At 40.0% G+C, this 14127-nt stretch overlaps 1 protein-coding gene across 1 annotated transcript; it reads left to right on the top strand.

The window, feature by feature from the left end:
* Window positions 1-343: 343 nt before the first annotated feature.
* Window positions 344-13992, top strand: LOC108436529 (pro-neuropeptide Y). The gene is made up of 9 exons (XM_037536813.1): window positions 344-447; window positions 668-758; window positions 3428-3566; window positions 7554-7679; window positions 7805-7876; window positions 11916-12005; window positions 12460-12626; window positions 13081-13194; window positions 13381-13992. Exons 4-9 carry the CDS (start codon window positions 7581-7583, stop codon window positions 13403-13405), a joined length of 567 nt encoding a protein of 188 aa, XP_037392710.1. The 5' UTR covers window positions 344-447; window positions 668-758; window positions 3428-3566; window positions 7554-7580; the 3' UTR covers window positions 13406-13992.
* The last annotated feature ends 135 nt before the right edge of the window (window positions 13993-14127 follow it).

Genomic DNA, 14127 nt, shown 5'->3' with positions numbered 1-14127 from the left:
CAAGACCTAGTCAGCTTAGGTTGCCTGTTCACCTATCCAAGCAACAAGTAAATGTGCAAGCCAATCACAGTTTAGTTTGAGTTTGGAATGTAAAATGGTCTTGACCAGTGTTTGCCTTTTAAACTGTAAAATTTCATACTTTTTGTTCCACCCTAACAATATTGTACATTTCATGATGTGGATTGTTACTACTTTTTTCCTACCTTTACTGCCTTTGTTGTTTTCACCGAATTAACCAAATACAGATTCTGATGTAAGTTTAGAAGTTTTGATCATGTTGGATATGCTTATCAATTAAAATATATGCTCATGTGTTGACAGAGTTCTGAGGGGCTCTTAATGTAGAGCTTGGACAGAGACATATTTGATGCTGACCCGATGAGGGAGCTGAGTGGTTGGAGGCCTTTGGTCTGCACTGAACTCCAGGGCCAGAAGGTGGTGCTCAAGGTAATAAGTTGGTGCACAGGTTGAAGCTTGTTGGCTGCAATCAGGAGAATAAAAAAGCAGGAATGCCTTATTATAGTGATGATGGTAACAGAATGTTTCAAGAAGTACTGAAATAACATTGAGTATGAATACACATTTTACAAAATTACTTTCCTTTTTGCACACTTTTGCCAAGCCATTATTTACTTTAACCAATTGTTAAAATATAACTGTATTGCAGATGGCTGTCATTTTAAGGAATCAGATTGTCTTGGACCCATGTTCACTTCATTTGTTTGTTGTAAGGCTACTCTGTGGATGAGGGGTCAAAGGTGAGGATACAACTCAGTATCGCAGAGCTCAGAGTCAGAATTGTTTACTGTCGTGCCTCTGCTGGGCCTGTTTTTTGCCAAGGTGCTCTCTGTTCATAGTATCCACTCTTTCTGTATTGACTTGTTTGCTACTGAGAGATAAGTGCTTCATGTATAGAATAGAATAGATTTCAACTTTATTGTCATTGCGTATGTCGCAAGTACAAAGCAACGAAATGCAGTTTGCATCCATCCAGAAGTGCTTAGCAGAAATATAAATGTATGTTACAAATGTACAGTAAGCATAGTATATACAGGTTAAAAATATGAGGGGGTATAGACATGAAGGGGGTTATACAGGTTATAAACAAGAATGTACAGGTTATAAATATGAAGGGGTATAAAGTACTATGAACTATGAATAAATATGAAGGGGTATAAAGTATTATGAACAGGTTATAAATATGAAGAGGGATAAGTATGTACTTATGAACAGGTAGAGTATTTACACAGTATATACAATAATGGGCAGTATATACAACAGATGTAAGTGCCGGTAAGTGGTGTTGAGTGGTGTTTAAGTCTGTGTGTTATTGGTGTGTGTTAGGGTACAGTCCATTGTTATTTGTTTAGATATCAGGAGGCAGAGTTCAGGAGTGTGACAGCTGTTGGAAAGAAGCTGTTCCGGTACCTGGTGGTCTTAGTCCGGAGGCTCCTGTAGCGCCTCCCAGAGGGCAGGAGGGTGAAGAGTCTGTGTGCTGGGTGACTGGGTTCTTTGATGATTTTCCCAGCCCTCTTCAGACACCGCTTCCTGTAGATGTCCTCTATGGCAGGAAGTGGTGCACCGATGATGCGCTGGGCAGTTTTCACCACCCTTTGCAGCGCCTTCCGGTCTGAGGCAGAGCAGCACTTGTACCATACTGTGATGCAGTTGGTCAGGATGCTCTCAATGGTGCAGCAATAAAAGTTCACCAGGATGTCTGAGGACAGGTGGTTCATCCTCAGACTCCTCAGAAAGAAGAGGCGATGGTGAGCCTTCTTTACCAGCTTGGAGCAGCTGGTCGTCCAGGTGAGATCCTTGGAGATGTGGACACCAAGGAACTTGAAGCTGTTCACACGCTCCACTGCCGTCCCCTTGATGTGGATGTGGGTCAGCATTCCTTCTGAAGTCCACAATGAGCTCCTTAGTTTTCTCAGCATTGAGCAGAAGGTTGTTTGTGTCGCACCACTCAGCCAGACGATCCACCTCCTCCCTATAGGCTGTCTCATCGTTGTTTTTGATGAGGCCAATCACTGTGATGTCATCTGCAAACTTAATGATGGTATTGGAACCATTGACAGGCTTGCAGTCATGGGTGAAGAGGGAGTAGAGGAAGGGACTCCTCACACAGCCTTGTGGTACACCGGTGTTTATGGTGATGGTGGATGAGCAGTGGTTGTCCAACTGGACATGTTGGGGTCGGTTGGTCAGGAAGTCCAGTAACCAGTTGCACATGAGGGAACTAATGCCCAAGTCTGCGAGTTTTGTGATGAGTTTTGAGGGGATGACTGTGTTGAATGCTGAACTGAAGTCTACGAACCGCATCCTGACGGAGGTATTTTTATTGTCCAGGTGTGAGAGGACAGAGTGCAGTGCTATGGAGACCGCATCCTCTGTGCTCCTATTCTGGCGGTATGCAAATTGGTGGGCGTCCAGGGTGTGGGGGAGGCAGGATTTGAGCTGTGCTAGGACCAGTCGCTTAAAGCACTTTGTGATGCTGGGGGTGAGGGCTACCGGGCGGTAGTCATTCAATCGTGATCGTTTGGAATTTTTGGGTATCGGGACGATGGAGGTGGTTTTGAAGCAGCTTGGTACCACAGCACGGGCCAAGGACAGGTTGAATATGTCCGTCAGCACTCCTGCCAGCTCTCCAGAACATGCTCTGAGAACACGTCCAGGGATGCCATCAGGACCCGCAGCCTTGTGGACTTTAATCCTGTGTATGCAGCACAGTACAAAATGACAGTTATAAAAAAAAAAAAACCTCACCCACACCACTATGATGGTAACGATTTACCACAAATTCCTTCCTTTGAAAAAAAAATAGTTCCAAATACTTTTTCAATAAAAGTTCACTTAAGCATTTGCTGGCAGAATTCACTGTCCAATGGCTTCTGTTGTCAGGGTATTTTGAGTCAACAGCAGGGACGTGGGAAGTGGGTGGTGGTGGGATTGTTTAATTGCATTTGCTTAAAAATGGCACTTTAAAATAGTTTAAGCAGAGCAAAGACGCTTATGTGCTTTTTGTAGGTGTTTTTGTGTGTGTGTGTGTGTGTGTGTGTATATGTGTGTGTATGTATACACACACACACACACACACACACACACATATATATATATATATATATATATATATATATATATATATATATATATATATATATATATATATATATATATATATATATATATATACGTATAAGTTTATGCTTAGTGTGTGCAGAGCTGTCATTAATTAATCCGAATATGTGTTTGTCGGAATCCTCTAGCATACATTGTGGTGCCTTACTTCTCTATTGGGAGCCGTAGGGCTATGCAGAAAATCAACCCATTGTTGCCCTGTAATTGTTCTGTTCATTTATGTGAATGTTGATTATTAAAAAAAGAGCTCAAAATAACTTGTGTTTTTTTCTTTGTGATGCCTGTTTAGGAAATTGGGAAGGTGATGAGAGGCGTACTTGTGGGACTAAAGAGTCTGCATCACTCATGCCTCCCTGAACCCCAATAATGTGTTTGTCCTTACCCGAGAGCGTGGCACTGTAGGGGATTATAACTTTACAAAGACACCAGTAAGTAACATTCATGTCTGTTTCCCTATTTGAACCTCAAACACTTGCAGCGAATAAACTGAGCAAATGAATTTTAAAATGACTTAATCTGGGGTGCTCTAGTCCAGTGATGTACTACCCAGAAGAGTTTAGTTCCAACACACCTGGCTCTGATGATGACACTTCTGAAAGCTTTGATCGGGATTAGGTGTAGTAGATTAGGGATGGAACTAAACTTTCCAGGGTGGTGTATCTCCAGAACTGGACTTTAGCATCCAAGTTTTAAGTGTACAATCAGAAATCATAATGCATTTTCAGCATGCTTTCCATGATGTGTTTTGAGTGAAAGATGGTATTAGTAAGTATGTATATATGTATGTATATCTATTGATTTTTCATTTACATTTTCAAAGTGATATCTGTGAATTACATCTTAAACTGTGGAGTTCAGCAATTCACAGATAGTGTGAACAGATAGCTAAAGAAAAAGAGCAATTATCGCTAAGGTTATTTTTAAAAAAAAGGCAAATAATCTGGGAACGTTTTCAATCACACTTGTGTATCGCTGATGTCGGAAGAAAATCTCCATGCATATTGCCCTTTACATTTGTTTGTAAAAATAGCTAAACCTTATCCAATTATGTTACTAAGCTCTAAGCTGTATCAGTTTCTGTTAATCAGAAGCATTTCTGTTAAATCAGTAGCAGACTACTTAAAAAAACAAAACAAAAAAAAAACACAACAGTTGAACGTTTGGCAGCTGGTATTATCACAGTGTTTATATATGTTAGCTATCTAACTATGTACAATTGCACATCTTAAAAATATAAATCATTTTGTAAACATAGTTTTCAAAATAAATAAATAATAAAAAATAAAAATAAAAAAAAATCCATCCATTCGTCCTGGAAAGCTATTCACACATACCGCTTGTCTAGTGAACCAGCACATTAAAATGTTTAAACTCGTTAAATAATGATACAGTCTGAAGAGCTATTACATTCATCTACATATTTATTATTTCACTTTTTTACTATCATGAATTACTTAAGCTCAAAATCAGTGACAGATTTAAACAAAGGGGTCAGGATGCGGCAATATACACTATATCTCCAGAAGTATTCACTTGTCTGCCTTCAAAAGCATATGAAATTGAGTGACATCCCATTCTTAATCCTTAGGGTTTAATATGTCAGCCCACCCTTTGCTGCTATAACAGCTTCAACTCTGCTGGGAAGGCTTTCCACAGGGTTTAGGAGTGCGTTTATGGGAATTTTTGACCATGCTTCCAGAAGCGCATTTGTGAGGTCAGACACTGATGTTGGACGAAAAGGCCTGGCTTGCAGTCTGTGCTCTAATTCATCCCATAGTTGTTCTATCGGGTTGAGGTCCAAGTTCTTCCACACCAAACTAGCTCATCCATGTCTTTATGGATCTTGCTTTGTACATTGGTGTGCAGTCATGTTGGAACAGGAAGGGGCCATCCCCAAACTGTTCCCACAAATTTGGGAGCATGAAATTGTCCAAAATCTGTTGGTCTGCTGAAGCATTAGGAGTTCCTTTCACTGGAACTAAGGGGCTGAGCCCAACTCCTGACAAACAACCCCACACCATAATCCCCCCTCCACCAAACTTTACACTTGGCACAATGCAGTCAGACAAGTACCGTTCTCTTGGCAACCGCCAAACCCAGACTCGTCCATCAGATTGCCAGGCGGAGAAACGTGATTCGTCACTCCAGAGAACACGTCTCCGCTGCTCTAGAGTCCAGTGGTGGTGCTTTACACCACTGCATTCAACGCTTTGCATTGTGCTTGGTGATGTAAGGCTTGGATGCAGCTACTCGGCCATGGAAACCCATTCCATGAAGCTCTCTATGCTGTTCTTGAGCTAATCTTAAGGCCACGTGAAGTTTGGAGGTCTGTAGCGATTGACTCTGCAGAAAGTTGGTGACCTCTGCGCACTATGCGCCTCAGCATCCGCTGACCCCGCTCTGTCATTTTACTGTGGCCATGGAAGTGATTGGAACACCTGAATTCGGTTATTTGGTTGGGTGACTTCCAACAACGTAGTGTATAACACAAGCTTGTAACATATGTGGAATTGGGCACCGCATCATCAGAAAAACTTTCTTAATGTGAAATACATGATATAAATAACTTGCCCAAAAATTGAGGTCTCATTTTCCACATAAACTTTGACTGCTCTTTAATTATTGATGACCAGAGACAGCTCATCTATGTAAGCACAGCTTAATTAAAAAAAAGTCAAAATTTTTGTTTCATAATTATAACCTATGCATAACGTTTTGTTCTGTCCTTTTCTATGTTAAATATGCTTTAATATTTTCCCACTTTGTGTCTGTTATAGTGTGTAGTACCCATACTTAACCACCAGTCTATACTTAACTGCCTGGTTTCTCTGCAGTGGAACTCCAAGAAAGCTATCTAAACCCTTTAACTCTAATTGTTTTCATCCAGCAAATCAAAATCTTTTAACAAATGAAATCCAATATGAATACAAGTTATCCAGTTGCACCACAAAGTGCTGGGTTTATCACAACTAACATTACAGCTCAGTTTTGCATATTTACATTTACATTTACAGCATTTAGCAGACGCTCTTATCCAGAGCGACTTACAAGAAGTGCTTTGTCAATCTAGAGAAAGTATCTTTGCTAGTTACCAATAGCTTAGAGAAAAAGACAGTCCTGAGCTCAGATACTGCTAGAAACAAAATGTCACTGCAGACACCAAGAGAAAAAGAAACTGAGTTGAACGCAGAACTCTGTGCCATTCAATACAATAACAATAAGATACAATACAATAAGTAAAATAAGTGCAGCTTATAGTTCAATGCTCATTTAAGTGCTGTGTAAAGAGATGAGTCTTCAGTCTACGTTTGAAGACAGCAAGACTCTGCTGTTCGGACAGCCAGTGGGAGTTCATTCCACCACCTGGGTGCCAGTACAGAGAACATTCTCGACGCTCGTCTTCCGTGCACCTTGAAGGATGGCGGGTCAAGCCAAGCTGTACTCGAAGCTCGAAGGGCTCGTGGTACAGTTCGAGATTTTACCATTGCCATCAAGTAGGTAGGGGCTAGTCCATTTTTGGCTTTGTAGGCCAGCGTTAGGGTTTTAAATCTGATGCGTGCAGCTACAGGAAGCCAGTGAAGGGAGCGCAGCAATGGGGTGACGTGGCTGAACTTGGGCAGATTGAAGACGAGTCGTGCTGCCGCATTCTGGATGAGTTGCAGAGGCTTGATGGTATGCATGAGAAGACCAGCCAAGAGTGAGTTGTAGTAGTCAAGCCTTGAGATGACCAGAGACTGCACTGGCACCTGGGTGGCCTCTCGGGTGAGGAAGGGTTGGATCCTCCGGATGTTGTACAGTAGATACCTGCATGACCGAGTCAAGTTCGTGATGTGAGTCGAGAACGATAACTGGCCATCCAGGGTCACACCAAGACTTCTTGCCTCTGCAGATGGAACAATCCGAGAGTTCTCAAATGAGATAGCAAGATCATGAGGACCTGTAGTCGCAGGGATGAATATCAGCTCAGTCTTGCTGGGATTGAGCTTCAGGTGGTGGGCTGCCATCCATGTAGAGATGTCAGACAGGCATGCCGAGATGCGACTGGAAACCTGTGTGTCAGAGGGAGAGAAAGAAAACATTAGTTGAGTGTCATCAGCATAACAGTGGTAAGAGAAGCCATGAGAAGATATTACATCACCAAGAGAGCTAGTGTAAAGAGAAAAGAGAAGAGGACCCAGGACCGAGCCTTGGGGGACGCCAGTGGAGAGCCTGCACGGAGAGGATGTGAACCCTCTCCATGTTACCTGATAAGAGCGATCCTCCATATTAAATGTGATTTTTCTCAACCATCACTAGGAGGTTGTGGCATAAAAACGTAGGCTTAATATAATTACATAATCTCCATTGTTAAGACTGTTCAGCTATGGATTCCAGCATATGTTTCTCCATGCGTGTTTTTTTTTTTTTTTTTTAAGGAGCAGAGAGCTGCGGACAGTGACATCATGGCTGGCTCCATCAGTTTGGTGGCCCGAGAGTTAAGGTGGGGTCAGCTGCCCTCCCCAGCCAGTGACATGTACGCTTTTGGAGGCCTCATTCTCTGGGTAGGATGGTGCAAACTATCTGCTGCTTTTTATTCTTCACCTTCTTGGTTAACTTACCTGTTTTTTTGTTTATTATTGCAAGTTTACTTACATGTGTGAATGAAAAATCCTGTTTTTGTTTGCAGCTTTATCCTCCAGACTTCATTGGAGCTGAGGAGAATGAGCAACAAGCCCCAGAGTTTACAGGATTGCAGCTGGTAGGTGAATATGTTCTCAAGACAATTTTTCCCCCCCCATAGAGAGCTTTCATTTGCTCATAAGTCATGAAATGTGCCTCTGATAGGATGACAAACTCCAGTGCCTACTCTCAAAGCTGCTGGTATGTTCTGGAATATTGTCTGCTCTTGAAGCCCTGGATGGTGAATACTTCCTCTCACTTGAATGCTAAAAATGATAGTACCCCAGAAAGAAAGGTTTTCATTTTGGTAACATTTTGTGTTCGTTTTAATTGTTTATGGTGCTGTTCAAGAACAAAAAGCAAATTGAAGAAAAAAAGCAAGCAGTTGTTCATAACTTGTTCTATGTATTTATGGTTCCTATAGATAAAATAAGATCTTCAGGTGAGATAATTTGGTTGTGTTATAGTGTGTTAATAGGTCTTTCACATGAGCAGAAAATTTGTTTACTTTGGAGTTAATGTGAGATTTCACCTTGTTCTTTTATGTGTCGGCTTAACATAGCAGGCTGTTATTTTCACTCTCTTGAAAATCTGCTGTTTAGAAATTGTTCCAGTTAGAAAATTGTCACCATTACATTGGATTGTTTCACATTTCACCTCATTTAAAGGCCATTTCGGTTTACATCAGATGAATCAGGTTCATTTCTGTTGATTCAAAAAATTACACATTTTACATTTTTTATTTCCAAATGCAGATGTTCTGCCAAATGGACACAATAGCCTTGATTCACTTGGTTAAAGGTAAATAAGACATGCGTATAGTTCTTTATTTCACTACCAACTGTCGCATTCAGAAGCGCATAATTTCAGGACATGGATTCAGTGGCTTCTGTCAGACCTTTAAAAACCGTGAAAGAGTTCTAAAAAGATTACAAATGGTCATGAAAATAACCGAGGCTGTTAAACATAAATTAGTCAGGACTTGTCAGTGTATAGCCCCAGCAGTAGGTTTGTGTCACATTTCACAAAGCATGGGAGATCAGTGCTTAAAGTATTAACAGTTCCTTGTTCCTTTTAATCCTATTTTTTTTCTAAATCACAGTAAATGGAGACAACCAGTGCTCTGATTATTAAACAGGCTGCAAGCACAGGCCTGAAGAGTCTTCATATGGGTTGAAGGGCTCTATAGCTGTTTACTGATTTTGTTTTTTTTTTTTTCCCTCTTAGTCTGCTTCTTTTTTGCCCTGAGTCTTTTTTGGTACCCTTTTTGCCATCAAGACAGCAACAGCAGCCTCAGAAAGCAAAATAAAAACCTTCAATTAAGACCAGCTGCCTTGTGACTGCAAATGCATGTAGCAGAACAGACTAGTCTAATAAACCGTTGAGCAGTAGTTTTTTCGTATTCTGAATGTGCTCCTTTTTTATAAGCAGTTCACTTGATACAGATGAGCATACTTTCAGATGAAAGCTGACATCCTGTGCTTTATTGCAGATGAAGAAGCCAATAAGTGTTAATAACTAAATACATTTGGAGCTCACTGATGTACGCTTTTAAGTCATGGATTGAGAGTGTACTTTTGTGACATGTACGCTGAAAGAGAGAGTGCACTTGCCAGGTTTTTGTGAAAATATGGGAAAAGATGATTTATCTCTTGCACTTCTTGCACTTCTACTAAGCTCTGGTCTTACATAGACACATTCCCTGACTTACTGTAATTGGAGCCTTCTTCTAAATTCTAAAACAGTTTGTAGCATAAAAAGCTAGCCCTTGCTGTGTGGACTGGCTGTGGTCTCTTTATGCGCCTGTGTGTGCACGTGTGGGTGCCACCATCTACTTTCAGCAGAAAATGCAGCAGTTCAGTCTTTTGAGAGGGTTGTTTGAAAATCCAGCAACACTTCTGTAGCCAACATGAGTTTTGTTGGGAAACAAATCAACACATCCACATCTGCGAAGATGCAGACCAAGTATTGCTGCCTGTTTCTGACCCGATTCTTGACCAGAGATTAAATTGTTTTTCAGCTGTTCGGTCCCCCCAGAAACCATCATCAAAATTTCTAATACATATTCTATCAGTTCTGTTGTTCAGATTTTGAATACTTATTGTGTCCCAGGGACATGGAGGAACTCTCTTTAATAAACAACGGGTCAGTGTGAAACGTAATATCTCACAAATGGAAATGTCAGACGGTGGATGTGTCTACATAGAAAATGCTTGAAGGGAATGCAGATTAAAGGATCTGTGTATGCTTTTCATTTTCCTTTGACACGAAAATCAGTATCTAAACCTTCATTAAAATGACAAAACATGACAAATGTTCCACCTCTTCTCTACAAGACATATTTCATTCTGGTTGTGATTGAAAGCATGCAATTTTGTAAAGAGGAAGGGAACTATCTGTCTTTTGATTACAGTACATGATAAAATCATGTTTATTTACCAGTAATGGGCCTCATGCGCTATGGGTTGGTTTTCCAAATAGGGATTAAGCCTTTTCCTTTCAATAGAGCTCTTAGTGCCTGTCTAGGAAACTGACCCTTAATATTCCAGGCTTATCTGTTTCTTCTGATATTGAGGATATTAAAATGGAGTTTGCCCCCTTTTCTGCAGTAACAACCTCAACTCTTCTGGAAAGGTTTTGCACTAGTTGTTGGAATATTACAGTGAAGATTTGATTGTATTAATCCACAAGAGCATTAGTGAGGTCAGATACTGATGTTGGATGATTGATTCTGGATCACAAACTCCATTCCAGCTCCTCCCAACACCTCAATCTGGGCTCAATCACTCCAGAAAATGCAGTTCCACAGCCCAGTGTTGAGAGTTTTATACTCCTTTATCTGACACTTAGCGTTTAGGCAGTTTTTTTATACAAATTGTTTGAATTGATTGCCAACAGAAGTGTTCAATTGCACAATATGTGCACCTTAAAGTAGCTGAAATCTTTAATTAAAGGGGCTGTCTGGGTAGTTTGGACATTGTTTATCTTACCCGAGAGTGGACAAATTAAGGAAAGTGCTGCACGGATAAGAGGATTTCAACTGGCAAATTGAGCACAATGAAGGCAGCTAAATCAATGACTGACCTTAAACCTATACATGAGTTTTCAAAGTAGCAACTCAGAGGTTCAAGGAGGAAAAAGAGATCACCAATAGACTGAGTTGCCAGTTTATTAGGTATTAGGTAGGTGCATTTTGCATAGTTTTGGTCTTCCCCGTTCCTCAGTGGATAGATCGCATTATAGGACCACTATTGAACAGATATTATTTGGGCCATTAGTGAGCCATTATCTGCACAGCAGTGATATCAATAGTAGTGGGCATGATAACTTGGGTACCTAGACACACCTCGCTTGTTGGGTTGGGTCTAGGCTTAAGCATTAAATCAGCTGGGCCTAAAATATTGCACAATAACAAGAACATAACGCATCTCAAACTTGTTTGTTATTTTCTGTTGCAAGTTCATTCTTGCAAGGGGATACATCAGGATGTTTCTTTCCCATAACACCAACAAAAGCTGGACGTCATAAGTTTCACAAAGCTGGAATTTATGGCTGGGTTGTGTCTCGAAACTGGTTAGATGGAAGAGCAGTGGACAAAGACAACCTGATGCAATTGTAAAAGATAATATGGTTGGATGAATCATCTATGCTGTTTTGTTTTCTACATGGAGATGTGTTAGTCTTGAGAAATCCAAAAGATACCTACACCACACCATTGTCATCGCTTGTGGATCCATGATGGTGTGGGTGTTGAGCGCTATGGTTGTTCTGTTTGGTAGGTAAAACATTTGAGCCCCCCCCCCCCCCCCCTTTTTTTTTTTTTTTTTTTTTTTTTTTAGAGGACCATTTCCACCCTACCTACTGTTTAAGCCAGGGATGACAGATGGTGATGATCACATACAGACTGCTGTACAAATGCAAGAATGGTTGTTTGAACACTATGCTCCAGTCAAAAGGAAAAAATTTCATCTTTGCTCTGTAGCTCCAGCAATATGAATTGTGAATAGAGCAGGATACAGACATCTCAGCCCCTAAGCTCACTCTCAAAAGAAAAAAAAGTAAAATGCTTGATTGACACGGTTCCTCTGTAATGGTGTTAAAGTGCTCTGTGTGTGCAGTATAAAAACTCTCGGAATGAGCTCCATCTGCCAGAACTGCTGAGGCTGCGCTGCGAAACTCTGCATCAATCTCAGTCATCACTGAAAGATGTGAGTATATTAACTGAGTGGTGTATATATTTTTAATTCCTGCCAAAGTACAACCTTCATTAAGGATAAACTTGGTCATTTTTTTATTATTATTATTATTATTATTATTATTATTGTGTGTGTGTGTGTGTGTGTGTGTGTGTGTGTGTGTGTGTGTGTGTGTGTGTGTGTGTGTGTATGTACACACACACACACACACACACACACACACACACACACACACATATATATATATATATATATATATATATATATATATATATATATATATATATATATATATATATATATATATATATATATAATTTTATTTTACTTTTGTTGCAAATATCTTTTGTAATCATTATGGCTCTGTATACCATTTTTCCATCAGTGAGTCATCAGATGATCTGTTTAGATGTTCTAATTAACCTGTTTCGTTTGAGCCCTGATTGTGTTTGGCTCTGTCCTCCAGATGCAGACTCATGTGGTGATGTCTCTTGGGATTGCACTGCTGATGTTAACTGCTGGCAGTGCATATCCAATGAAACCAGTCAGTCCTGGGGAGAATGTACCTGCTGAAGAGCTGGCTAAATATTATTCTGCCCTGCGACACTACATCAACCTCATCACACGGCAAAGGTAAAATGTTTTATTTGATCAAACGCATGATTAAAAAGTAATACAAATAACTTTGTTCTTCAAAGCAACTAGGTGTACAAAAGTGATTGTAAAAGTGAAAACTGATGTGTAATTTGTTGTGAATGCAGTTGTACTTAAAAAAAAAAAAAAAAAGATGGTTCTTGGAGTGTTTATGGTTCTGCACAGAGCCACTGTCTTTACTAAAAACCCTTAAAGGACCATGTGCATGCTTAAGGAGTTCATTGCATAGTGAAGTCATAAAATATGTGGTATATAATTCTATGTAGATCCTTTTTAAAAAAGGCTCTATATAGCACTAAAATGGATCTTTTATTGTTATGACGTCAAGCTTTTTTCAGACGGCTGTTGTAACACATACTTTAGGCTACTGGATATTTGACTCTCCACGGCTTGAGATTGCTCAGCACAATCTCTGACTGGTCTAACCTCTCAGGTATGGGAAAAGATCTGCCCCCCCTGCTCTGTTCTCTGATCTTCTACTGACTGAGAGCACTGAGAGTATCCCACGGCTGTGGTATGGAGAACCTACTGATGAAAGCAGAATCAGGTTTGGTTAAGTTCACTCATACTAATACTCTGCTTTCTATGCTGTAAACTGCGCAGTATATAGTTGTATCTTTTCTAGGTGCCTCTGCATGCAATTTCTGTTTCAAATCTTCTTCAGACTTCTCCAGAGGTTGTGAGCCTCAGTCACCTCTTTATTCATTTATTCATTCTCTCTCTCTCCATCTAGACATGATGATTTTAAGATGTGGTGATCTAAGTGCTTGTCATTCATCAAACAAGAAATCCACCACTACAAAGACTGAAGAACCAACAAGAAGACTGCACAAAACAGCCTTGTGTCCTTGAGCCTAGAATGGACACTATATGTTCAACATTAATTTTAGTGATTAATCAATTGTATAGCCAATTAAGAGTTGTATACACAATTAATTAAATGCTGAATAATATTTTGGTCACGCATTTGACTCCTCTTAGAAATCAGTTAAATGGCCTCAACATTCTACATTAAACTTTGTCCTTTATCTGAAAGGATGTCTAAAGGGGTATTCATCATAGTGCTGTATAATGTGTGTAAGAAATGTTCGATAAGCAGATGTCTGCAAACGTTTAGACATAACATATAGAGTCAGTTTCCTGGACCTGAGATAAGCCTAGTCCTACATTATATTTTCAGGGCTTTAAATTTCCTTACAATGGGGAATCTTTATTTACAATGCTGGACCAAGCTTAATCCCTTTCGGGGAAACAGGCCCATAGACTATATCAAGCTAACTCGTCATTTCAGCAAGACCATGAATTAGGGCTGAGAGTTGGTCTCAAAAAGAATCGATTCATCGATTCCATCATTCAGATAGTAAAGATTCAGATTTCAGATATGTAATATTGCAATGTTACTCTTTATTTTACTAAATGACTTTCATTACGTCTCGTCTTTTGTAACCACGATTATTGTGTGGATTTGACTCTTGGAGTT

The sequence above is a fragment of the Pygocentrus nattereri genome, chromosome 3, assembly GCF_015220715.1.
Source record: "Pygocentrus nattereri isolate fPygNat1 chromosome 3, fPygNat1.pri, whole genome shotgun sequence".
NCBI lineage: Eukaryota > Metazoa > Chordata > Actinopteri > Characiformes > Serrasalmidae > Pygocentrus > Pygocentrus nattereri.
The sequence above is the reverse complement of the archived record's forward strand: the minus strand, read 5'-3'. Positions and strand labels throughout refer to the sequence as shown.